The sequence below is a fragment of the Drepanopeziza brunnea genome, assembly GCF_022702325.1.
Source record: "Drepanopeziza brunnea f. sp. 'multigermtubi' strain 214-2 chromosome Unknown ctg13, whole genome shotgun sequence".
NCBI classification, from domain to species: Eukaryota; Fungi; Ascomycota; class Leotiomycetes; order Helotiales; family Drepanopezizaceae; genus Drepanopeziza; species Drepanopeziza brunnea.
The window spans coordinates 1,308,218-1,333,359 of record NW_027094076.1 but is presented as its reverse complement, the minus strand read 5'-3'; the positions used below and the strand labels follow the sequence as shown (position 1 = coordinate 1,333,359).

The window sequence follows — 25,142 nt, the reverse complement described above, 5'->3', positions numbered from 1 at the left end:
CCTCATGCCTTCATGCCATCTTTCAAACATCTAAAACCTCCTACCTATTCGCCGCATATCCACCTCTTCCATCAATGAAGATCTTGCCGTATCCAGATGCTCCATAATCTCCTTGCCTCCATCCTCAACGCAGCGCGTCGGCCGGGAACATGAAGATCCATCTCGTCGCAATGGCCTCATCAACCCCCCCCTTTCCTCCCGCATAATAAGTAATGGAGCTTCCAGCAGGCTTCAACCGCCGCTACGCATGCATCGCCACCTTCCTCCTCGTCACCGTCTGGATATGGGTAGCTATCGACCGACCGTACAGCATACCCAGCCACATCACGTGGAACATATACTCCAACACGCCTCAATCTCCCCCCTCCGACATCTTCGACTTCCCACCTCTCACCTCCCCTCCATTCCTGAAAACCTGCGAAGCTACGCAATGGAACGAAAGTGTAGTCTTTATCTGCAACGAGCCGTCTGGAAATGTCGCCGAAGTAAGGAACTCGATATTGAGCTGTGTGCGGTATGCGATGGCTGCTGGCGGGAGCTTGGTCGTACCGAGGATTGTGGTGCGTGGGGGATATGGAGGGCAGGGTGGGAAATTAGGGGTCGGGAAGGGCAATTCGACGGATATGGCGTATCTGTTTGATACTGCGCATTTCGTCGAGTCCCTGCGCTTGTCATGTCCGCAGATGAGGGTGTATAGGACGGCGTTCAATATCAAGGATGGGGAAAATGCTACAGGACCTGTATTTTTGCAGCCGGAGACGCTTGTCCAGGAGAGTTTTGGGGAAGGGGAAAGGTTCGCCAAGGGCTGGAAGAAGTCATTCTACGCTTGGCTTAAACAGTACCCGGCAACAGACGTAGAAGGACCCGTCATCATCCAACTCGGGGATACATACTTGAAGTACCCACTAGCGAGTGATGGAACAGCTTTCCACCATTTTGGGAAAATCATGAAGATCCGAGCAGACATTCGAGGACTCGCTTCAACTGCCCTGGTGAAGCTGATCGATACGTACGACCGTATGGGCCGGCAAGAACCGCTGCTGAAGAATTTCGTACTCGGCGCCTACCTCAGCACCGAGTCGACCCTGGAAGATCTGCCGCAAGAAGACCGCTCAAATGCGGACTACGCCACGCAATCAAGTCTCTACCTTGACTACAGCCTCCGGTCCAATCTGTCCGTCATATACGCCGCCTCCTCATCCGCTCAGTCTACTGATATCCCGCAATTTCTGCAAGATGCCTCGCACTTCAGTTTGGAAGCTATCACTAAGATCGAACTTCTCAAAGGCCAGCATCGTAAGCGTTTACTGGGATTGACGTTCGATCAGCAAAGTACGGTTGATTTTCTTGTGTTGGGGCGGGTATCGCAGTTTTTAGGGGTTGGTCACTCCAGTTTTGCGTGGAATATTGCGTTGAGGAGACGGCAATTTGTGACGGGTGGCGTGGAGGAAGCGGAGGCCGGCCCGGAGGCGTTGAGCGATGCTTTGAGTCAGATTTTTGGGAGGCCGGGAGGGCATCCTGAGTTTCTGGCGTCGATGTGGCCGTGAAAACCGCTGAAATTTTTTGCGGGAATAAGGGGAAGGTGTGTTCTCTAACCATTTGCTACTCACTAAGGCCGACGTCGTGATCGTGACGCGGGGTCTATATCGGGTTACACGGCATAGGGACAATCTCACACCCACTCGATAGCAACTCGATAGCAACCTGTACAGAACTACATCCACAGATTAAACATGTAGTAGGCAACCGATTGGCTCAGATTTTTATATCGGGAAATCCGAGCCCGTCTGATTCGTTCCTCCACATTGCACCTCTCATCGCGGGGGTGTACGTTGAAATGAACGCATCATCCTCATCCTCGTCCGTATGCAACTTTAGATACAGGATGTTACCCTCAAAAGACGACCCAATCGAGCCGGAGATTGTACAGGCAGTCACCGAAGCAGATACTGGTGATGGTCTGGAGTCAAAGCTGCGAGCGACTGTTGATCGGCAAACGTACGTCTATTTGTTCTGGGTATGAGACTGTACTGATCACAAACAGGTACGGTGGCTCCTTACTGTTCAACTTTGGAGCCTTCGTTTTACCTGCTCTTTGCGGGACATTGAGTAAGCTCTGGGTGGCAAGCATCGATTCGAGTCAGGTGGTGACAACCGATGTCTACACCTACATTGGTGTCGTCGTTGAGGTCCTGAATGAAGGGCTTCCGAGGACGGCATGGGGTGTTATCGGCGACAGGTCGACGCAGACCATCAGGTCCCGCATCAGTCTCTCGTACACTCTCCTAGTTGTCAAGTCTATTCTCGGTATCATCTTGACCTTGGTTTTTATCGGGAGCTCAAAGCAATTGGTGGCTGCGTTTGTCCCAGCAGAGGTTAGAAAAACTTCGCTGACATACGTGCGGATCTCCTCGGTGCAGGCTTTGTCGTCGGCTATTGAAGTGGCGGTGGCCTCTGCCACTAGAGCTCTAGACCATCCTGATGTGCCTCTTTCTATCAGCTCGACGAAATTTGTCGTCAATATCATCCTCGATCTTCTCATCATGTCAAAATTCCACGTTGGAAAGAGGACACCAACGGTCCACGGGCAAGCTCTGATTCGGATGGCCTGCGACTTGGTATCAGCATTGACGGGTTTGGTATACTGCGTGTATATTGCGTTAAAGCTCGAGCGGCAATACTACTTGCAACCACGACGAGGTGGTATCTGCTTCAGGCGCTTGGCTCTAACCTCCTCTGGATGTTGCCATGGCCCATTGCCGTGACGAAGATTGGGATGACGCCCGATAACGCGTGGCGCTACCACTCCATCATATTTGGACGGTCTATTGTGTTCTCTTTCCTTAACGTTTCTCTCGCTCTTGCAATCTGGGATTGGTTCTACACCAGAGGACAGGTCTCCTTGACCCCGGTTCACAGCTCTCTTTGAAGAAGGCAAGCGCTGCGCAATTGTCTTCCTATAAGACGTGATCTCTCAAAGAGGCAGATCCTACAGCGTCTGGGTGGTGGTGGTTGGCGCTTGAGGGCATCTACCTCTGCTAGCCGGCATTGAGCCAGAGAGGAAAGCAAGACCTGGTACTAACAAGCCTTGATGCCTGGAACTGTGGAACAGCTGGGAAGGCTAGAGAAGTATAATCTTAGAGAGTGGCTTATGCAATGGAAGCGCCCTGCAGAAGCTCTGGGAAATCGGCTAATGGAAAAGGAAATTCGAAAACCTCTGTGGCTCTGCGCACGGGAAGTAGGTCAAGCAATGAACGAAATCTAATTATCTATTCGTAGCGTTCGTGTGTTTCTCTAGGTGTGATCAGAGAAGGCAGCACGAAGATGCTCTGCAGGAGTCCTCCGAATTTTCATACGAACTGAACAATGAAAGTGACCGAAGAACCATTTCTGGAAGGGATGAGCCGGTCGTTATCAGTGGCTGTCGCCGCGCGATAGTGTTCTCTACGTATCTATGTCTATCTTCTCAGCATGGGGAAAACGGTACTTACAGCTAGTTGCATGGTACCCCCTTGGATTATTTCTTCTTCTACTCAAGAAGCATGTGTAAGTGGAGTTGATATCAGGTGGGTTTTGAGCGAAGCTTTGATCTTCCTTGGGGTATGTACTCTAATTTCCTCGTCCATCTACTTTTACAAAAGATAATCAAAACAAAAACGAACCACAACGCAATGCGAAATCCAAATCCAACAGTATTCGATAGCGTCCCACGCTATCGTCGACACTGACATGAATTATCCTATCTTTCTTCCCAACGCGCTATTGTCAACCACCGCCGGCTCCCCTGGGATCTTCTCTCCTGCCGTCGTCCTGCTCAATTCCCCTCCCCGCCTCTCTCGATGGAGTACTACGACCCTATCACACCACCGAATCGTAAGTCTCGAGGTTTATTGGCAGGAAGCTCTTCCGCGGATGCTCGCGAATAATAACAACCCGACGTATAGGGCTCGTTCGACCCCCCTGCTGCATAATGCCAGGATAACGGCCGTGATAAGCAAATATGCAAGCGAGTTTCCGACGATTGTCGATTGTCTTAGTACCCGCTAAGCGAAAAAGGGGAGGCGAGGGGTAGCAAAACATAAACATCGGATTCAGGAACGGGGCGATACGAGGCGAGGCGAGTCGAGTCGATTGATCAATCAACATTGCATTGATGAACGAATATACGTTGGAACGATGAAGGCTGCTGGTCGAGGCACGATATCCTACCGAGCTGTTCCAAACTCCTATCCCCACTCATATTTCGCCATGCCAAGCATGTATGCCAGAGGTACAAGGAAAGGCCATCGACTGCGTCGGAGCAAGTCTTTTTCGGGAAGGTCGACGATGAATATGATGGCGAGATCATGGCCTGGAATGGGCTCTATCTTCCTTATCCTTCTTTGCATATCGATGGCAGCACCATCTCAAGGACAACTACTGTATTTATCCTTGGCCGGAAGTCCTGAGCTCTGCCACCATCAAGATTTCCCGTGTACAAAAGTCTTCCCAACTTCCTGATGCGGGAACCCGGTACCACGCTAGTAATTGCATGCAGGGACAAGATAAACAGAAGCTTGATCTCAAGGTTATCTAATGCTTGTGTTCGCTGGGCACTTGGCCTCCTGTCAAGCGAGTGATCGGCAAGCTTAGCTTATCTAGTCTGCTCTGTTACCTTCGTTCGAATAAGGCGCGCGATAACTTCTCGCGCATTCAACAGCGCTTAAAACATGCCTATCGCAAGCGAGAAGCCAACTTTGCCCTCCCGATACGTTCTTCGGGCCAAGGAATCACGAATGCATCCCCCACGGCCAGTGCCTCTGGCTTTCGAGAGCTCCCCCCTTAACAATTGCAACATTGGTCATCACCGAGAGAAAATACCCTTCGAGAAGGTGTTCAGGATTTTCGGGGACTTCAGGGTCCAGATTGGCAGGTGTGACTGATCACGGAATCTGGCCGGTGGAGGTCCAGCCCAGAGCCGGCTTGATTTCGACATGTGGATTCAGTTCCAGCTTTTCAAGAGCATTATGGCCAACAGGTATAAGTACAAGATGAATTGCTTGATAGTTTTGAATCTTCATCTCCCAGCTCGATCTCTCCAGCCTCACTCGATCAGACTCTTCTCGCCTCTGTCTCTGTCTCAACGGTAACTCTCTCAACGGTAACTCTTTAGCCAACTATGGTCTCCTACATCGGAAAGCTCGTGGCTTTGGCTGCTGTCGTCGTCCCAGCTGTCTTTGCTGCTCCTGCTCCGGCCCCTGCCAACCTCAAGATCCGCAACCTTGAGGCCAGAGATGTCGTCAAAGACAGCTACATTGTTGTCTACAACCCTGCCGTCGAGGCCGATATTTTCGAAGCGAGCATTGCCGAGGTCAGCTCCTTGATCTCCAAGCGTGCCGTCGCTGGTGGTATCGGAGCCAAGTACACCATCGGAGACTTCAAGGGTTACCAGATCACCGCAGACACTGCCACTCTCGCTGAGATTGCAGCCTCTCCAGATGTGAGTCTCATATCCCCTCCCATATATTCTATTGAAATATATCATCTGACCATTCCAGGTTGCCTACATTGAGAAGGACCAGAAAGTCTACGCCTCGGCTCTGACTTCTCAGACCGGTGCGACTTGGGGTCTTGGCAGAATCTCTCACACCCTTCAAGATTCCACCACCTACATCTACGACTCCACCGCTGGATCTGGTACTACTGTCTACGTTGTAGATACCGGTATTCTCACCACCCACACCCAATTTGGTGGCCGTGCTACCTTTGGGGCAAATTACGTCGACAGATCCGTAAGTTCACACCTGCTTTATCATTATTTAGAAGAGCCTACTAATATCAATGCCAGAACACCGATGGAAACGGACACGGGACCCACTGCGCCGGTACCATTGCCGGCTCAACGTATGGCGTTGCCAAGGCTGCAAAGCTCGTCGCTGTGAAGGTTCTGGCCGCTGATGGAAGCGGAACCACATCCGGTGTCATCTCGGGTATCCAGTATGTTGGAACCAACGCTCCCGCGAAGTCCGTTCTCAGCATGTCTCTCGGAGGTACCCTCTCTACCGCCCTGAACACCGCCGTCCGTAACACAATCGCCAAGGGCGTCACCGTCGTGGTCGCGGCCGGAAACGACAACAAGAACGCCGCCAGCTTCTCCCCGGCGTCCGAGCCGCTCGCCATCACCGTGGGCGCCATCGACATCAACGACAACCGGGCCTCGTTCTCAAACTTTGGCGCCCTCGTAGACATCTTCGCCCCTGGCGTGAATGTCCTCTCTTCGTGGATCGGCAGCAACTCCGCTACCAACACCATCAGTGGAACCTCCATGGCAACCCCTCACGTCGCTGGCCTCGCTGCCTACCTGATTGCCCTCGAGGGTCTCTCTACCCCCGCTGCTGTCCAGGCTCGCATCAAGGCCCTCGGTATTGCTGGCAAGGTCATCAGCCCAGGCACAGGCTCGCCAAACTTGATCGCATACAACGGCAACGGTGCTTAAATGCGATGTATCAAAGAGAGACATTGCAGACAACACCGAGACGGATGGAGAGGTGGGCTGTGGGGGAAAGCGCATGGGGAGTGTGGGGGGGCGGGGGGGCTGATCAGAGTTGATAAAATGACGGGACTTTCTCTTGTGGGGCTCTTTATGTCCAAGAAGGGGCTTTCTTATAGAAAGAATCTAGTATTGTATCTGTAAACACTGCGCAACACATTCTCAACTCGGTGATTGATGGGACCATGTTTACAATGTCAACAGTTCCGCCTCGCTTACATGGCTTGGCTGTACTAGAAACAACATCACGTGGTACCGGTCCTTCCAATCACGAGGCCGACGAGCTAGCTCCGAAAGTGAATGCGTCGCTTCTCGACTACAGCCTCAAATTCACGTCGCAATTCTTTCTCCTCGATATTTTCCCAAAGATAAACGCAACACCATCATCATCGCAACAAACATGGCTTCCTCCCAAGGCCACAAGTCCGTCTCAAACGTCCCTCTCTACGCCTCGTGCATCACCAACATCAAGCACAAAGCTCGCATCTGGAGAATCGCAGGGTACAGCTTCGATCTTGAGTACAGCAAGATAGACTCCCTTATCCGAAACTGCGGCGAGTACGGCGAGTACAGCGAGACGGAGAAGTTATGGCACGTCGAGCTCTACATTTGGAGCCACTACTGTACGTCTCTAAACAACCCCCTCCCCCCGCGCGCATGCCTCGCTCCCTCATCGAAGACGCGCACGCAGCACACCCGGCTTAGAAGAATGCAACTGACCGACCCATCTCCAGTCCCCAACGAGCCGTTTCCATTCCCCTGCCCAACATCTTCAGGTCAGGCCATGCTCGTCTCAGACGCAAACCCGGCGCCACCAGAACCAACGAGTCACCCCCGACCTACAGACATCTCCCCCTTCCCTGCAGTCTTCAACCCGTACCCACCAGTCTACATGCCGGGTGCCCGCTCCCCTGAGCCCGAGCCAGCGACATCTCGAGCAAGTCTGCCTTCCCAGAGCAGCAGCAGCTCTGCCAGTTTTCGCATCCGAGGCAGTAGTAGCGCCACCCACAACTTCGGCACCCAAGGAGCGGCAGCCTCGTCGATGAGCAACCGCCACCACAGCCCGCTACCAGCCAAGGTCTCCGCGGACGTGGCCATCGGACGCGCCTACAACAACCGGCCCACGCGTGGACGGAGAGGAGGAGGAGGACCATATCTGAGCGGGACATCTCCGGGACAACCAACATCGCAGGAGTCAAGCATCAGACGGCTGTCGCTTGAGTCAAGGATGGGACCGATCGGTGGTGGTAGTGGTACGAATGGAGGACATGGGCAGGTTGGGAATGGCGAGAAGAAGAAGACTGGACGCAAAGCTGTGCAGGCTGTACGAAGGCAGTTAAAAATTGCGAGACGGACGGGAGGACGAAATAAGGGGATGGGGCTGGGCAGACCCAATGCAGTCGGTTAGCTTAGTTCCTCTCAGAGTCTAGTCTCGCTGTACTGTAATTCTTTGGAATTGCGCTGAGAGAGGCAGAGCAGGGCAGGGTATTCCATCACCCAATTTGAAACAATCATGGAAAAAACGGCGATGAAGGAGAACTCTCTTCACGGTAGCTTTGATTTCTCCGCAGGAAGTAGCTGGCTCTGTGATGACTTGGAAATGAGTGAGACTTGTTGGCCTGCAACCAGGAGATACCAATATAAGAGAGAGAGAGATAGAGAGAGAGAGAGAATTCTATTCGAGATCCCCTCCTCTAGAGTCTACCTAATCTCTACTAACCTACTTATAATACCTCCCAAAACAACTAGACGTATAAGGTACCCTCCTCCCCACCAAGAGATAGCCTACCCTCCTACCACTCTCGAAAAAACGTAATGATCGCCCCGAAGAACAGGGCCCCAATCATAAAAAAATGAGCAGCATCGCAATGGCCATACTAACCAATACTACCGTCCCCTCCGTCACCTCCCCTCTATTCCGCACCGCTCCATCTCCCGTCCTCGTGGTGCCAGCATCATTGACCGTCATGCTGATGCCTGTGATGGTCGGGATTCTGGTGCCTGTACTCGTGCTCTGACTCGTCATGCTGGACACACCTTGGCTGGTACTTGATCTCGTCATGCTGGACATACCTTGGCTGGTACTTGATCCGGATCTGTCACTGAGGGTAAACGACCGTGAGCCCCCGCCGTTGCTGTTACCAGCACCGGATCCTCCAATACCAGAACCCGAACCCGAGCTAGAAGTACCTGCTGCACTCCCCTCACCAATCTGTCCTCCCCCATTTGCATTCCCACCCTCATAACTCGGCATAGCTGCAGCGGGTGGCACATATGCACTCGCCGTACTTCCCCCACCCCCTCCATTCCTATAACTCGGATTTCCATTCCCATCCCCACCCACACTCGCAGTCGTAGTAGCAACAGCCCCCGACGCCGGTATGCCCCTCCCCACGTCCCCCACGCTCTCACAGAAGCCCTCCAGGTTCACCAGCGGCCCGAATGCCGCGGGCGCAGCCGTGCTCGCAAAGTCTGCGCACGTCTTGACCGCGTCGTCCAGCACCTTGGGCACCCAGACTGTGGACGAGTAGCAGAGACAGTGTGCCTGTGCCGCCGGCGTGAGCGTGACGAAGCCGGGCGTGAGGCCAACGCAGATGCTCAATACTTGCGAGAGGAGGGCGCAGGAGGAGTTTTGGGCGAGTTGTTGGGCGGGTGGCGGGGTGGGTTCTGGGACGGTTGCTTGCCGGATGGTGACGGTGCGTGTGGGAATGGACGTGGGCGTGGTCAGGAGGATGTGTGGTGCTGAGAAGGGGAGGTGGAGGATTGTGATGAAGAGGTGGGTGTGAAGGTTGAGGTTGAGGTTGAGGTTGATGTGACGCATTTTCCTTGATGAAGTATTTGGATGCTTGCTTATTCCTGTAGTAAGGCTAAGCTTTGATGCTGAATTTGACTGGCGGATTGATGGATTGATTGATTGATTGACCGGTCGTGATGTGAGATGCTGCTGAATCGTGATGCTTGAAATGTGATCTCATGCTCTGTCTGATGAGTATAAGATCAGATCATGAGAAAGAAGGAAGGGCTGGCTGGAATCTGGATGCAAAGACAGAGGATTAATACGAACAAGTACTGTCAAGAAACTGGCGACAAGTTGGCGAAGAAGGAGCCATGAAAGAACCATCCTTCCCTGGACTAGACTGGACCGGCCTTCGATCCTGGCCGTCGCCAATCCAATCCAATCCAATCCTGAAAGCTGGAAGGAGACGTCAGAAATAAGACAAAAAGAAAAATAAAAATAAAGGGGGAAACGGCAACCCGCCATGTCAACAGTCAAGGCAAAGCTCACAGACGCAGAACCCGGCGATACAAGAGATGTTTCCATTCACCATGATGTTCCTCCCAATATCATCAACTCCACTGCCATCAGGGCGCCCCATCCAGAAACGAAACGTATGTACACACAACACCATATTCCTAGTTGCACCCTGTGGACCTCATATCCCTACGTCGAGCAACGCCGTGACCATGCCATACATGATGCAAAGAAGGACGCCAGAGCTAACACAAACAAACCCACTCATCTATCATATTTCGCGTCGAGAAAACCTTATCCGTCCGTGCGGTAGAACTTCTTGTACAACAAGTGCAAGAACAAATTGACATTGAGCCTCATACAGCCCTCGAACAAATCCATGTATTGGTGATTGGCGAACTGGGCAGCCAGGAGTGAGTCCATCGGTACTTGGGCGCTGGCTCCCGGGATCTGGATGCTCCCTTTGCTGCCCTCGATGAAAAAGATACCGACTTCGTCACAGGATATGGTGAGGTTGATCTTGTCCCATTCGCGAGGATCGAAGCCCTTCCAAGAGACGAGCACGCCCTTGTCGGACAGTGTCCGTGCCGAGTACTTGAAGGATCCGAATTTGGGCTTGCGCCCAGATCGCTCCAGTTCTCGCTCGTGGTTGTACTGCTTGGAGAAGGGCATAAGGAATCGCTTCTTGCTGTATGGTTGTTAGTGATGGTCAAAGATGGACGGAAAAGTGGAGCAACATACCCCTTCTTTTGCAATGTCATCATGGCTTGTTCAATGTAGTTGTCGTAACTCTTCCTTTGTGACTCGAGCCACTCGGCCTTCTCGTTCAAGTTCGCCAACGTGAGTTTGACCCCCTCGAGTTCGCGCTGTCTCTGCACTCGTCGTCGACTCTTGGTCCGGATGTCCAACGCAATCGCATTCAGGATATCTTGGTAGAAGTTCTGACGAGAAATCCTTCCCATCTGCTCAAGTTCCATAATGTTCTCCAACGCCGTCCGCTTCAGCTCCTTGTACGACAAGGACTTGATATCCACCATTGTGTTGGCATCCGAGTATGCGCCTCTCGTCTTGCTACCCTCTGCAAACTCTTCTCGAAGCAGCGAGTGCCATTTCATGTCGTCTTCGCGGCTGATGGGGCGAACGAGGATCTCCATGAGGTTTGGACCCGATTGAACCCGGATGATGTACAGAATGCATCGTTTGGTCTCCATGAAGAGTGCCTTGACGTCTGCTTCGGGATCCTCAATATCGTGTAGCTTTGGGGTCAGGTTCATGTGGATCTCGGTCGACGTCACGCCCAGCATCTCGGTTTCGTTATTCTGGGCACTTCCAAGATCTTGGACGATCTCCCGAAGCATATCGTCGCGGTTCGGACAGATGTGGGGGAGATCGGCCGCGATGAGATGATGGATCGAGAAAATATCTGCCATCTTGATGTAGAGGGTTGGTTTCGTGCGTGCGTACAAGTCGTTGAACTCGTCAATGTCAAAGGTATCCTCGGCATCGGGTACCGAGATGATGTTCGAGTAGATTAACGTAATCCGCTCGATGGCGTCGCCCACGTACGCGTTCAACGGCTGGAGGTAGATGTTCTCGCCGCCAAACAGTCGGCCGGATGCGACTTGGCCGAGAACCTTGGCGACCTCTCCAAGATTACGCTTCTGAAGTGGCGTCAGTTGCCTCTCTACTACACCCATCGACTCCGGTGCGGTGAGGGCTGGCTGGAGATAGAACCTCCACAGCCAGTGGCCCACGATCTGGAGCAGGTGCGTTTGAGGTTCGCGTGGGAAATGCCCGCACAGGAATTCGAATGTTTGCTGGCAGACGAATCGGACCCCATACGGCATGCGGTGAAGGAGTGCTTCCAGGGCGAGAAGGAACTGATCCGAGATTTCTCGGAGGTCACGCAGGTGGTCGATGAACATGTCTCGAGTCTCCGGATCCTTGATGGCAATCTCTCGAGGGATGTCGAGCGGACGCTGACTCGGTCGACCGGTTCGCAGCTCCTCGTTGTTGATTGCGGACCGGTAGATTTGCATGGGGTCACTCTCGAGGTCGAGCGCTGGGTCCTCGATGATGTTGGCGTGGATGAGAGGCCCTAGAAGTTCCCGAAGATATTTCCTGTCCCTCGGCGAGCGCGTGTAGTTGGCGAGGAGCTTGGACCAGAAGAAGTTGCCTCTCAAGTACTCCTGGATCGTCTGAACTCCATCGACCTCCTCCTTGACGGAGCGTGCAATAAGCTTGAGCAGGTAGTACTCCTCTCTCCGCTTCTGGGCATATCCAAAGAGACCCATCATCAAGGTCTCAATGCGCTTGGCATCTCGCTCGGCTGTTCCCTGCTCGCGGATCCGCCTGAAGAGTCGCGCAAGATATTGTGGCTGGGTTTGAAGAGTGAAGAACAGTTGCTGGTAGGATTCGAGCTTCTTTCTCGAGTTCTTGTTGAGAGCTTTCAGGTCGAATTGGTTGCCCGAGAGCATGTTAGTGTTGACCAGGAGATTACCCGAGTGGCCACCAAAATTCTTCTGATGCTTGACAACCTCATCCAGAGTAATCTTATTCTTAACCAGTAGCGCGATCTTGATATCCAATTGATCAATGTACTGCTCGGCCATCTCGTTCTGGCGGACCTGCTGTACAACAGTCTTTCGCATGCGCTCAAACTCGATTTCCTCGTTGAAGTCAAAATCGCTGTCGTTCAGGAGATGCACAAAGTTCTTGACCGTGTTGACCGGAGGGTTCTTGCCTGTGGTCAAGCTCTTGTACGCCTCTCCCTGCAGGCGACCTCGAACGAAGCTCTGGATCTTGACAACCTTCTCCATGTTCTCCTTGAAGAAGCGCTGCTTTTCCCTGAACTTGGCGCGAACCAATGACGCTTTCGCGGCCGCTTGCAAGGCCACAATAGATTCCTCCTCGGCGTCGAGCTCAGCAAGAACCATCCCGACATCATTTCGAAGGAGGACGGCGCGCGAGAGAGCCTGGAGCTCCACAATCTCCTCGACGTGAGATTGAAGCTCGTCCAGCAGAGCTCCAGTTTCTTGACGCTGTAGGAATCCCCGAGCCAGGGCCTGAAACTGAGCGATCTTGGACGTCTGAGAAAAGAGGATTTCGTGGTCGGCAGCCACCTCCCGACGGAGCAGCATCCCTCGGATGCAGGTCTGAACGTCTAGTATGGATGGTTCCTCATGCTGCAAGGCGGCGAGAGTTGCCTCTACCTCGCGTCGAGCGGCAGCAGCACGAGCAAAAGCCTGGAGAGCGGTGATCTGTGCAGAGTGGGATTCGAGTTCCTGCTTTGTTGACGCGATCTGGTTGCGAAGCAGCAGCCCCCGTGCACACGCTTGGAGGGCCGCCCAGATTGGCGTTGATGCTTCGAGGGCTTCGTGTTGGCGAGAAAGCTGGTTTCTGGTCAGCATGGCTCTGACGAAAGCCTGTATCGCACTGATAGAGCCTTCTTCGCGCCAAAGAGATTCTTTGTCATTGGAAACATGGTTTCTAAGCAACATGCCCCGGATCGCGGCTTGTAGCAAAATGGTAGAGCTTTCTCTATGACAAAGAGATGTGTGGTCGCTGGCCATATTGTTCCTGGTCAGCATGCCCCGGATGGCTGCTTGTAGCGCACTAGTAGAGCTCTCTTCGGACCATAGAGATGCGTGGTCATTTGCAACTTGGTTTCTAAGAAACATGCCCCGGATGGCTGCTTGTAGCGCACTAGTAGAGCTCTCTCCGGACCAAAGAGATGCGTGGTCATTTGCAACGTGATTCCTGAGTAACATGCCCCGAATTGCTGCTTGTAGATCTTTCACCGGCCCGGCTAAAGTCCTCGTCTCTTTTTCTTGGGCTGCCATTGACCTTCGGACCAGGAGTCCTCGAATCCCAGCCTGCAATTCCCTGACAAGAGCAGCTTCCCGTCTGAGCTCAGAGCGTGTGGTGCGTACCTCATTCCGAGCCTTCTTCGCTCTAACCAAGCTCTGCAGCTTCAACACATCCGATTCTCGGCTCTTCCAGAACGATTCCCGATTCGCTTTACGCCGCCGGACCAGGAATCCGCGTGCGTGGCTTTGAAGATCAATCGCGAATTTCCGCATGTTGAGGCGGTATTCAGCAATTTGCCGTGCAAAGTCACCCCGGATTCTTGACTGCAGCTCTACGAGCATATCCTCCGAGTCCCAGAGTCGTTGCATGGTGTCTCCCAGGCGCATCCGAACAGCTGCTCCGCGCATCTGAGCCTGTAGGTCGAGGATCACCATTTCATTCTCGTTCAGTTCTCGATGGATCCGGTCCTCCTCGCTCTCAACAGGCTCCGGTTCGGGTTCGGGCTCGGGCTCTGGTGCTGGCTCGACTCCAAAATCCGCGCTCATGTTTCCAAAACTAGGCATGCTGACCCCTGCCTTGTCCAGACCCTTCTGCATCTCTTCCAACTCGTGATGTTCAAATTCCAGCTGTCCGACGAGATTTCCAATCCGGAAATCAACGATCCCTTTCCTGAACAGCAGCCAACTCAAAGCATGTATGCAGTAAATGACCTTGGGAATATTCTTCTTCTCGTACAAGTCGATCAGCTCGAATCGGAAGAGGTCGGGCAGCTCGACCTCGGCGAGAAATCTAAAAAATGTAACTATATTGTCAGAGTGCCGATACTGAAGTTTGGGATTCCGGAAAATGCGTATTCTTCGATCAGGGTATAATGCTTCGACTATCTCGGCCAGCGTGACTCCGTCCCTCAGCGCCTCCTCGAGTTGGACAATCGGTGGTATGGGGCGCTGTAAGATATCCTCAATCCACTCCTTGGCTTCACCAATGTGACAGAGGTACTCGTAAGCCTGCAAGAACTGTCTCTGCTTGTCCATCCAATTCCGCCCCTCCCAGCCGTAAGCATTTCCCCTAGTCAGCGCAACGTTATTGTTGGCACCTTTGGGCCCATCCTGCCGCTGCAATCTCCTCCGCCCATGCAGCCCAGCTACTTCCTGCGCAGGACTCTTGATCGTGAACTCGTCTGGGTTCGAATCTGCTGCGAATTTCGACAGGACTCGTAGTTGACTTGTCGAAGAGCGCTGGAGCTGCTCCAGATCTGGAGCAGTCAGTGGGCTATGAACGTGTTGCATGGTGTTACTCCGACCGTGACCCGCGCGAGATGTAGAGTCTGCGCGGCTGAGGATCATCGAGTTGGGTCGTATTGACGTATTGCGTGAGGTCGGGCTCGGTGGGGGCTCTCCAAACGAGCTCTTTAAGATATCCACACTCTGCCCGCGCATATGGAGTCCGCTGCGTACATGTCGTGAGGGAGTCGGGGACGGCGGTTGAGGGAGGGGTCGGAGGGACTGTCGTACACTCTTGTATGCGCTATCCGGGCTTGATTCGAGGCTCAGATTGGCTATCCTCGTCTCTATGGCAGAGGGCGCCATGGCTGATGCGTCGCTGACCCCCCGTTTGTAACTGGTATATCCGCTCGATGCTGCTGAGGACCGCGTGCTTGTCCGGCTCAGCTCGAAGACCGCAGAGGAGTTTGAGTAGGCTGACGAGGCCGTGGAGGCGTTTGAGGGCTGGCGCTTGGTAGAGGAGTAGTAGTCGGCCGTCTGTGTTTGTCGAAGAGGGTGCTGGTACGACATTACGGCGGGACCTCTAGGGTGGGTGGAAACTTGGCGGATATCAGGTCAATCCAGGGCAGAGCCTATGTCGTCCGCATATGGTCGAAGGGCCGCCTGGCAGGCTGGAGCAGAGTAAATTTGGTAGGATCGGATAGTTTGACGTTCGCGTATCAACGTGGAGGAAATTCAATAGCGATAGTAGGCTCAGATACGCGCAGCGCAGCGCAGAGCAGCGACAACGTGAATGCTGAGACTGGATGACGAGTGATGGAGTTGAAGAATGCTAGATTTCAGCCACGGGATGGGATGGGATGAGGAGGCTATTTTGATTATGGTCGGTGGTGCGAATAGAGGTGGTAGGGTAGGGTTGTACAGAGGGGGAGGGGGGAGGTGCACTGTTTACTCCGAGAAAAGTCAACAAACGAAAAGCGTTGCCAGAGACGAGGGAGGTCCCTCACTTACTTGGCGCGCGGCCTGGTGGGAACATCCAAGCAGCGAGCAACTTTGTGACAGCGCACCGGCGCGGAAGAGAGAAAGTATACGAAGTTTAATAAGTGATACGTCAGTCAGTATCTCCGTAGGATGTACTACTACGTCTCAGTATATGTCCCTTGCATCTGAGGCTTATTGACTCATTGCAGCTGTTGCTGTTTCGATTAACATGCTGCACTCCAAGTGTAAATAAGCCAAGCCTGGGTATAATCTAGCTGACAGTATGTTTAGACAAAGCTTTGTTGAAATCCGCATCTACAAGTGGAAGAGCTAAGAATGATTTGAGTCTGAAAACATGCCTATTGGCGTATTATCAAAAAACAAATGGTAGGGGTGCAATGGGGAAGCTCACTGAGGAGACTATACACGGATTTGCCTAGGGGGCTTAAGCGGAGGGGGCAAGTTGTGTGCTCTCAATCAAAAAATACTTGATCACATCAAAAAAGAATAAGTTGTGAGCAGCAATGTCCAAGCCTTTATGCTATTCAAGTCCACCGCAATCTCCGCCGCGTTAAAACCTGCATTGAGGATTGAGATCTCTGGCGAACGCCAATCACCTGACCCACCTGCAGCTTGTCGGTGAAGGACTAGCGCCGGCAAAATCTCCCCACCATAAAAATAAATTTCTTCGACTCTGCCTACAAAAATTGGGCATCACCCCGTCAAGTGTACACAAATCCTCTTCGGGAGATACACTTCGACTACCTCTATCTAATATCCTCTCCCTGTTCCCTTCATTCCACTCTACTTCATCTTGCTCCTCAGTCAAGATGCCGCAAACAAACGGCGTCAAGTCGCACTTTGGCTCTGCCAGTGGCTTGCTGGACCACACCAAGGCCCTGGAGATCCTCGAGAATTACCCTGAGAGCGACGGTTTGGATATCCAATCGCTGCTCGACTCCAAGAAGCACGGTGGATTGACCTACAATGACTTCCTCATTCTCCCAGGTTACATTGGCTTCCCTGCCCACGAAGTCGTCCTCGATTCCCCCGTCACGAAACGCATCTCCCTCAAGACACCCTTTGTCTCCTCGCCCATGGATACCGTCACCGAACACGAAATGGCTACACACATGGCTCTGCAGGGAGGCCTGGGGGTCATCCACCACAACTGCTCTGCTGATGCGCAGGCCGAGATGGTCCAGAAGGTCAAGAGATTCGAAAATGGTTTCATTCTGGACCCGGTCGTCCTCAGCCGAACGACCACCGTCGGAGAAGTCAAGGCGCTGAAGGAGAAGTGGGGTTTTGGCGGTTTTCCAGTCACTGGTCAGTTCAGACTCCCTCTCCTTCATTCCATGTACACTTCCATGATTATCACCTATACATATAACTTTCGTTCATCCGTAACTGACCGCGAGGTCTTGGGGAGAAATTATGATCTTTATGAATAAAGCGTCACGCAATTGCCACTTCCAACACAGCTCGCTTTGTTTGCACCTGCTAACTGGATGCACTGGGATGTAGAAAATGGTAGACTCGGATCCAAGCTCGTTGGCATCGTCACCAACCGAGACATCCAATTCGAGGATGAGGATAACCTGCCCGTCTCCTCGGTCATGGTCACCGACCTGATCACCGCTGCAGCTGGTACCACCCTCCTGGAAGCCAACAAGATCCTGGCCAAGTCCAAGAAGGGCAAGCTCCCAATCGTTGACAGCCAAGGAAACTTTATCTCCATGATCTCCCGATCGGATCTGACCAAGAATCTGCATTTTCCGCTGGCCTCCAAGCTGCCGGACTCGAAGCAATTGATCTGCGCTGCGGCCATTGGTACCCGACCGGAAGACAAGATCCGTCTGCAGAAGCTGGTCGATGCTGGATTGGACATTGTCATCTTGGACAGCAGTCAAGGCAACAGCATGTACCAGGTTGAGATGGTCAAGTACATCAAGGACAAGTACCCTGGTCTTGATGTGATTGGCGGCAATGTCGTGACACGCGAGCAGGCTGCCACCCTCATCGCAGCCGGCGTCGACGGTCTCCGCATCGGAATGGGCAGCGGCAGCGCTTGCATCACGCAAGAAGTCATGGCCGTCGGCCGTCCCCAAGCCGCAGCTGTCTACAACGTCGCCAGCTTTGCAGCCAAGTTTGGCGTGCCTTGCATGGCCGACGGCGGTATCCAGAACGTAGGTCACATCGTCAAGGGATTGGCATTGGGTGCTACAACCATCATGATGGGCGGTCTGCTCGCCGGTACAACCGAGTCCCCTGGGACCTCGTTCGTTAGTCGCGAGGGCAAGCTCGTCAAGGCTTACCGTGGCATGGGTAGTATCGATGCCATGCAAGACAAGAAGGCTGGTTCCGGTGCCAAGGACAGCCAGAAGAGCAACGCCGGCACCGCTCGTTACTTCTCCGAAGGCGACAGCGTCCTCGTTGCCCAAGGTGTTTCTGGAGCCGTCGCTCACCGTGGATCCGTCACCAAGTTTGTTCCTTACCTTGCTGCCGGTCTCAAGCACTCACTCCAAGACTGTGGGCGGAAGAGCTTGGCTGAGTTGCACGAGAGTGTTGCGAATGGTACCACGAGGTTCGAACTGAGGACTGCCAGTGCTCAAGTGGAGGGTGGTGTCAATATGGAGAGTTACGAGAAGAAGCTCTACGCCTAGAGTTGTCTCTTAAGGGAGTTGATGGGTCGTGGGTGGCAAAAATGGTTTATGGTACGGCGGGTTGGAGTTGGCGGCGGGTCTGATCTTGGGCGCGACGTAATTGTTGCAAATAGGACTGAAAATCAAGGCATTCATACGAGGTTGAGTGATTGTATAGGGCAAGATATTCTCTGATGTATGGGCAGCATAAGATCCCAGCCCGAATTCTTTCTAGAAGTCAATCACTGGGCCATATGGAAACAATAGCATGTTAATTACAATAATAGGGGGTGGGACTATTGTGGAATAGAAAACGTGGAGTAGATTAACATGCCGTTATTTAGTAGATGTAGATTGAGGCTCTGCGGGAGGAGCCTCGGCACTTGATTCCACTTTTTTTCCCAACGACATCTGCATCGCCAAATTTACCTTCATCCCCAACTCTCCAACTCTCCAACTCCAACTGAAGAACAATGCGAGTGTATGTTCAGATGGAGTGCATGTTATGTCGAGAATGGCCTTATCGGATTGAATACGTCTGACTTTCACTCGGGATTGAGATCTACTTCTCACCTTGTCATGGCGAACAAAATGAAGATTGCTCATCTGATACTGCTTTGGTAATTCGAGTTTCGCATCGCTTAAACTTCATGGGTATTTTTCTTCAGCTTTCCTCCTTGCACTATCTATGTTCGGCCGTCCGTCTTTATTAATCAAGTTCCCTATCACCTTAAAACAGTGTACAAAGCCTTGTCGGTCTCAGCCTGATTCTCTGATCCGGTTTGAGAGTGCTGTCTGCTCTCCGTCACGCTCTTCACACTGCTGCCCCCCTTCTCTTTCTTCTCTGGTCCCTCGATTGCCGGCAGCGCATGGTATGTGTTGGGGGGGGGGGGGGGGGGTTGTGACCATCTTATCCACTCACAGAATCTGCAGGGTGTTCGCTCTTGTGTCCAAAACTTACCGGATCATCTCAACAGGGAAGGAACCTCCGCCACGTCATGCTCCTTCCCGTCGGCGATGAATGCTATCTGAAGCATCTCGAGCCCATCTCGCCATTACCATAGCCTCCTCTTCGTATATCTGCTCATACCTAACCCCACGCCATTCGGCCATCTTATATCACTACCCCCCTCCGCTCTCTCCTAACACCGACTGTCATGGATCCCGTATTTCGACTCAGAATTCACAGGCAGCTGGAAGTCTTCAGCTGGCGCTCGAATCTCGTCGAGCGCAACATCGACCATTTCTTATACACAATCAAGGGCGAAGGACGGAGTGGCTAACACAAGGGCTGCAAGTGAACTTTGACTACGAAGAGGACTACAGTTTCATCGTCAATATAGATCTTGGGAGGCGCGTTTTGGCTATGTTCCCGGAACCTTTGCCGGGACTTGGGTACCAGCACCATGTTAGGAGCACGGCGATAACTGCGATGGGTCTGGGAGGGTCTGTCTCGAGGGGGAAATATTCGATTGCAAGTGGAACCGCAGGACCTGGGGGTTCTCTACTCTCTTTTGCGAGTGGAATCGCAAGGTTTAGGAATTCTCCTATCCCTTTCGAAAATGGAACCGCTAGACCTTAGGATCTTCTTATCTCTGTCACAAGTGGAGCCGCGAGACCTAAGGATTCTCTTATCCTTTTCGAAAATTTAACCATAAGACTCAGATATTTTCTTATCTCTTTCATAAGTGGAACCGCGAGACTTAAAGATTCTCTTACCCCTTTCGTAAATGTAACCACAAGACTTAAGAATTTTCTTATCTCTTTCATCAGTGGAACCGCGAGACCTGAGGATTTTCTTATCCTTTTCGCAAATGGGACCGCAAGGCTTAAAGATTTTCCTATCCCCCTCGCAAATAGAACCGCAAGGCCTAGGGATTTTCCTATTCCCATCAAAAGAGAGAGACGACCAAAGGAGTTTTACGCAAGCCGCAGGCTCCCGGCGAGGTTCGAATCCGGCCCCTGGCAAAAGCAAGACGACCAAGGAAGTCTTTTGCAAAAAGCAGGCCCCCGGTGAGGTCCGACTCTGGCCCACGATGAAAAGCGTTATCAGCACCAACGACACAAGTTGTACGGGAGGAGCCAGTCGAGCTATCTGCCCGAAGACAGGGTATTTGCGACGTCTACAGCCCAAGACGGACTCTGTCAGCAAAGAAAGAGAGAGAGAAGCGAAAGACCCTGGAAGGAGTAGCGACATGAAGCTCGAGAACGGATTTCGAGATTGAGAGGACGGTGGATCTGGAAGAAGCAAGGGCGGAATGGATTGCTCTGTTTCGCTCATCTGTGGGTGTCCCAAGCCGCGTTTCTTCATGCCACTGCGTGATCTCTGGATGCGTGATCTCTGGAGATGGGTTGCGCTGGCGTACGCCTTTCGGGTCTGGGTCTACCGCTCTGCGTTAGCACGTAGCGTCGCATCGTGATAACGATTGCGGGTTGGTATACCCGATGTCGTGGCTCGTTCGCAGAGAGCAAAGACCAGAGCTTGGTGTAGGCCTAACCACCTCTTCTGCTCTAGTCACAGTATGTATGATCTTGGACGATAGGTCTCTCGTGAAGATTCTCGGCGAAGCGTATATATTCGAGATTAATAGTTAGTGTGTACAGAGTAGGGAGTAAGGCTGATAGAGGGCCGGAACCGGGATTTGGACCCGGTTCTGATATCCCGGCTCGGAACAACCATTTCCGGCCTCCGCTACAGTAAAGATACTGGCGGGAACTCGACGATTCAAAGGGGAGAAGCTGAGGAAGTTTATGTATTACGCATACCAGGCGTCAGCCGAGAAAGCCCCACTGAATAACGTTAGGGTTTTTGAGGGGCGTTTTCGGCTCGGGGTCCACAAGGGGCTCTTACCAGGGCCTGAACCAATGAAGTTGTATGACGGTTCAGCCTTGAAGAGGTATTTTTAGACACGTATCTAGTCTGTGCAATAGAGTTGTCCGCCGCTCGACGATCTATGGGGCTGAATTGGGTCCGGCTTGTATTCAGAGGGCTTCAGAGGGCGGGGTATATGCCGCGCTTCATTATTCCAATGCATTCTGAAACTTCGAAGGTCCGCTCCTGGTCAGCTCTCGACACCTATATCCCTTAAGTCAACTCCAAGGAGTAGGGGATTTAGAGGCTGAAAGCTGACAGATCATTGGTGCGATCGACACCCTCAGCCATCGATCCAGGTTGGAGCTCCAGCTCTTAGGTATTCATCTACTACGTACAGTAATTGTACGCAGTAGTTGTAGGGCTCCGTGTGGGTGGGGATGCCGAAGCTGGGTATTCTTATGATACAGATGAATACAGCAAAGATATGCCCTCTTTCGAGTACGAAGCCGGTTGAGCCGGTTGAGCCGATTGTGTTATAAACACGACCTATTCCCTCCCGCCCTCTCCGTCCCCTCTCCAGTCCCTCTTCGTCAACCCATCCTGACACCCAAAATGAAGCTCACTCTACTCGCCGTCACACTCGCGACGCTCGCCCCCTGCCTTGCAGCTCCAGCGTACAACGCATCCGTCACCAGCTTAGAGAAGCGTCAAGTGTCATGCAGGACTATCAGCCCGGCGGTAAGTTGCCTCCCAACCTCCCAACCTGGAAAACCATATGCGCACGACCCGAGAGACTAACGTCGATCTCAGTCCGAATACTGCTCTGATCACGCGGACCCATGTGGTGTAATTAGCCCCTGTCCCCTTTGACCCTGCGGCGCACCGGTGTGCTTTCCACACGGAACCTTCGGGTGCCTACCCGAGAGCGGAAGAGGACAACATGTTAACCGGTGTCCCCTCCAGGGCGATCAATGTCTCGATGGCGGATGTTACGATGGGGTACGTATACTTCTTCCCAGCCGATCATCCTGCCCGCATACAGGATGGATTGAGAACCGTTACTGACATTACTGGCTGGGGCTTTATAGAGTTGCTACTACAGCTGCGTACGTACAATGTCCTTCCGAAAAGAGATGGTGTTCTGACTAACGGCACCACAGTGCCATTACCGGTTACCGGGTTGAGGGCAATGGCGAAGGAGCCGCTCGAGGTGCGAGGCGGAATGGCGTGCCATGTAAATTTGGTCAGGTATCAATACATCAGGTTGCCAGTCTCATTCTCGATCCCAGCGCTCTCTTGGTGATTCTTCCATGGTATCCGAACAAAAGTATGGCATCCATTGTCTCGAGTGCCTATGACGCCGATAGCGCGCACCTGCTTTAGGCACTTGGTGGAGCTGATCCCCTTGGGCAACATACATGCTTCCATTCCACATAATCGTGACGCTCAGAGGGGTTGGCTCCCCCCGATCTACTCTCCGCTTTCCCAAGACTCCTTTGCAAGAGCTCTTCTCTCTCTATCTGCCCCTCCCCCCCCCCGAGGTAGAACGAACACGTTTCACATGTGTTTGGAAAGCTCGGAGCGCTTGATAGAAAGCGGAATAGTGCATCTAGTACATGTCCCCTCGCGGGAAAGAGATTTACACGATATGTACCAAAGTCGCGAAGCGATAAGTATAGGTACCTAGGTAAGCACAACGCACGTTAAAACCATAGCCGCTCTAACACCCACGAGAACTCGCCACGCCGATCCACCGAGCGACCACGGCAGACAACGAAGCCAAGGGCCGTCCCGAGCCTCTCCCAACGCGACGCTCATGTGGAATCGAGGCAGTCCATCCATCCATCCACCCACCCATCACGCTTCGACTGCCGAAAATGATTCTCGCGTCCACGACGAGGATCAGGATCAGATGCGAAAGGCAAGATACCTACCTACCTCGGCCAGTCCTCGAACCAGCTCCATTGTTCGTACGCTGTGCATGCTTCTTTCTCTCCGTCGACGTACCCGATGTGATACGCGAGAACCGGTTCACGCACGCGCATCGCAACGGTGAAGGGGCGTTCGTCTGGGGCGAGCCCGTACGTCAAACGGTAGCGAGAATACAATGCCTAAGGTACACGGGGGTGAAAACTGGCCTGGAGAAGGTGCCGACGCCTTGTGCGGCGCACGCGCAGGAGGCGCGCTCGGATCTTACTGTACTACGGTACCGGTATCCCCCTTCCCTGAATAAGAGCCGAAAAGTTTATATTTTTTTTCTTTTCTTCTAGGGGTTTACCAGGGGGTTGTACAGTACGTACTGTAGTACTGTAACCCTACCCTACCCTACCCTAATGCTTAGGAAGCAGCCCCGCCCCTCGAGCATTCATCGTTTCCTTGGGTGGGTGATCCCTGATGAAATGGATACCTTATCAAGCAATACGGTAATGGATGCACGCGGAGGACTCACAGTCGTAGAAGATCAATCGACACGTTACGGTACTTTGCTACGTTTGGTAAGCGGTCGGCTTTCAGGTCTGTATGTAGTATGTGCTCGCACCACGTGGGTTCGCCTTTGGTTTAGGGCAAGGGGGGGGGATAGTAGTATATGCGAATCTCGTATCGAGTGCCGATGAAAAAGATCGGAGCTTGGTTGTTGCAATAGCCGACGGGGACGTACTACCGTACGTACGTGCCGAACATTTCCGTACAGTCAGCCCTGTTCGGGACCCGGGGTGGTTCCTGCGAAGGAAATCACGATGACAAATATTTACAGAAGCAAGAGATGGAGAATGAAACAGAGGTCATGTGAGAGAAATGCATTCTTCGATAATATAATATGGCTTCTGCGCTGGACCCGAGAGAATAGCACGGTTGAGTCGACCGCCTTTCTCGAGGAAAGTATCGAGCTCTGGCACCTTCCGGGAAGAGGTGCGAAGCACGGCAACCGTTGGACGGTTAGCTAGGTCTAGGTTCGCGCTGAAGTAGGTAGATGCTCGGCTAACTTAGTAAGTACTACCGGTACTACGCATCGCCCTGGCATAAGTGGGGCAGTGAGTTTTCGCGTGCGAAACGAAAACATCTTTGGGATACGGTATCGCTAAGCTTTACGTCCCCGTCGCGGAATTACCGGTATATTCTGATTTTTTAAGCTGCAGCGGTGCTCTTACTACGTAGTAGTATTTGACATGCGCATGCGCACGAGCAGAGGCCTGAAATAGTATTCGACGGGCAGACCATAGAGGATACCTAATGATGATGGTGAGCAAGGTAGTTGTTATTTCTACTAGTAGGAAGCGCAGAGCAACGTGAGCCTGCTATACCGGTACCATACCCCTCCCAAGTGGTCTGTGCCACCTGTAGTAGCCTGGTGGCCTGGTGGCCTGGTGGCCTAAGGCCACGACACGGGCTCAGCAATCTCCAAGTCAAGGATCAATACTGTACGAGAATACAACACCACCGGCCTGAATTTCGATCCCATCCTCGCTCTCGACACGCAGTACAGGATACCAAAGCCTCGCCAGCGCGGAACAGCGGAGGCTTTTCGGCACTGCCTGTTTCTGCGTGGCGAGGCGAGCGTGCTACAGTCTCACCGTCACTATCTCGGAGTCGCTTCTGCGGAACACGAGACGCGCTGTTTTCGCGGGACCGCTTCTCCGCCAAGCACAGCGCAGGAGACTGCGGCTCGGTCCAGGACTGACTTCATCATGGCAGAGTCGATGCCGGGATCCGCGGGGAACCACTGACTGGCGCCGCGCGGGGCGTGCCGTTTCCCGTCCCGGATCGTCGCGTCTCGCACGATGATGTGCACGATTCTCGATTAAGGTCGTTCCACCCCCTCTGCCAGAGGCCGGTTGGAGCATCTCTGCATCTCTGCCTGGAGGCTTGTCGACCCCATCGACCAGAGACT

General features: G+C 52.9%; 9 protein-coding genes across 9 annotated transcripts; 6 read left to right on the top strand and 3 right to left on the bottom strand.

The window, feature by feature from the left end:
- Nucleotides 1-212: 212 nt before the first annotated feature.
- On the top strand, nucleotides 213-1,547 carry L3040_007507 (uncharacterized protein; the record flags this gene model as incomplete). The annotated part of the gene is made up of 1 exon (XM_007291289.1): nucleotides 213-1,547. One exon carries the CDS (start codon nucleotides 213-215, stop codon nucleotides 1,545-1,547), a length of 1,335 nt encoding a protein of 444 aa, XP_007291351.1.
- Nucleotides 1,548-1,885: 338 nt separating this feature from the next.
- Nucleotides 1,886-2,765, top strand: L3040_007506 (uncharacterized protein; the record flags this gene model as incomplete). Its single annotated transcript, XM_066154891.1, has 2 exons — nucleotides 1,886-1,998; nucleotides 2,045-2,765. 2 exons carry the CDS (start codon nucleotides 1,886-1,888, stop codon nucleotides 2,763-2,765), a joined length of 834 nt encoding a protein of 277 aa, XP_066010778.1.
- A 2,393-nt stretch (nucleotides 2,766-5,158) lies between these two features.
- L3040_007505 (uncharacterized protein) lies at nucleotides 5,159-6,475 on the top strand (the record flags this gene model as incomplete). Its single annotated transcript, XM_007291291.2, has 3 exons — nucleotides 5,159-5,479; nucleotides 5,538-5,771; nucleotides 5,828-6,475. 3 exons carry the CDS (start codon nucleotides 5,159-5,161, stop codon nucleotides 6,473-6,475), a joined length of 1,203 nt encoding a protein of 400 aa, XP_007291353.2.
- Nucleotides 6,476-6,929: 454 nt separating this feature from the next.
- Nucleotides 6,930-7,937, top strand: L3040_007504 (uncharacterized protein; the record flags this gene model as incomplete). Its single annotated transcript, XM_066154890.1, has 2 exons — nucleotides 6,930-7,152; nucleotides 7,264-7,937. 2 exons carry the CDS (start codon nucleotides 6,930-6,932, stop codon nucleotides 7,935-7,937), a joined length of 897 nt encoding a protein of 298 aa, XP_066010777.1.
- Nucleotides 7,938-8,372: 435 nt separating this feature from the next.
- On the bottom strand, nucleotides 8,373-9,350 carry L3040_007503 (uncharacterized protein; the record flags this gene model as incomplete). Its single annotated transcript, XM_007291293.1, has 1 exon — nucleotides 8,373-9,350. One exon carries the CDS (start codon nucleotides 9,348-9,350, stop codon nucleotides 8,373-8,375), a length of 978 nt encoding a protein of 325 aa, XP_007291355.1.
- Nucleotides 9,351-10,076: 726 nt separating this feature from the next.
- Nucleotides 10,077-15,385, bottom strand: L3040_007502 (uncharacterized protein; the record flags this gene model as incomplete). Its single annotated transcript, XM_007291294.1, has 2 exons — nucleotides 10,077-10,470; nucleotides 10,524-15,385. The coding sequence occupies 2 exons, from the start codon at nucleotides 15,383-15,385 to the stop codon at nucleotides 10,077-10,079; spliced, it is 5,256 nt and encodes a 1,751-aa protein (XP_007291356.1).
- Nucleotides 15,386-16,626: 1,241 nt separating this feature from the next.
- On the top strand, nucleotides 16,627-18,459 carry L3040_007501 (uncharacterized protein; the record flags this gene model as incomplete). The annotated part of the gene is made up of 2 exons (XM_066154889.1): nucleotides 16,627-17,122; nucleotides 17,321-18,459. The coding sequence occupies 2 exons, from the start codon at nucleotides 16,627-16,629 to the stop codon at nucleotides 18,457-18,459; spliced, it is 1,635 nt and encodes a 544-aa protein (XP_066010776.1).
- Nucleotides 18,460-20,561: 2,102 nt separating this feature from the next.
- On the bottom strand, nucleotides 20,562-21,118 carry L3040_007500 (uncharacterized protein; the record flags this gene model as incomplete). Its single annotated transcript, XM_066154888.1, has 3 exons — nucleotides 20,562-20,821; nucleotides 20,881-20,944; nucleotides 21,041-21,118. The coding sequence occupies 3 exons, from the start codon at nucleotides 21,116-21,118 to the stop codon at nucleotides 20,562-20,564; spliced, it is 402 nt and encodes a 133-aa protein (XP_066010775.1).
- Nucleotides 21,119-22,193: 1,075 nt separating this feature from the next.
- Nucleotides 22,194-22,636, top strand: L3040_007499 (uncharacterized protein; the record flags this gene model as incomplete). Its single annotated transcript, XM_066154887.1, has 3 exons — nucleotides 22,194-22,252; nucleotides 22,342-22,359; nucleotides 22,414-22,636. The coding sequence occupies 3 exons, from the start codon at nucleotides 22,194-22,196 to the stop codon at nucleotides 22,634-22,636; spliced, it is 300 nt and encodes a 99-aa protein (XP_066010774.1).
- Nucleotides 22,637-25,142: the final 2,506 nt, after the last annotated feature.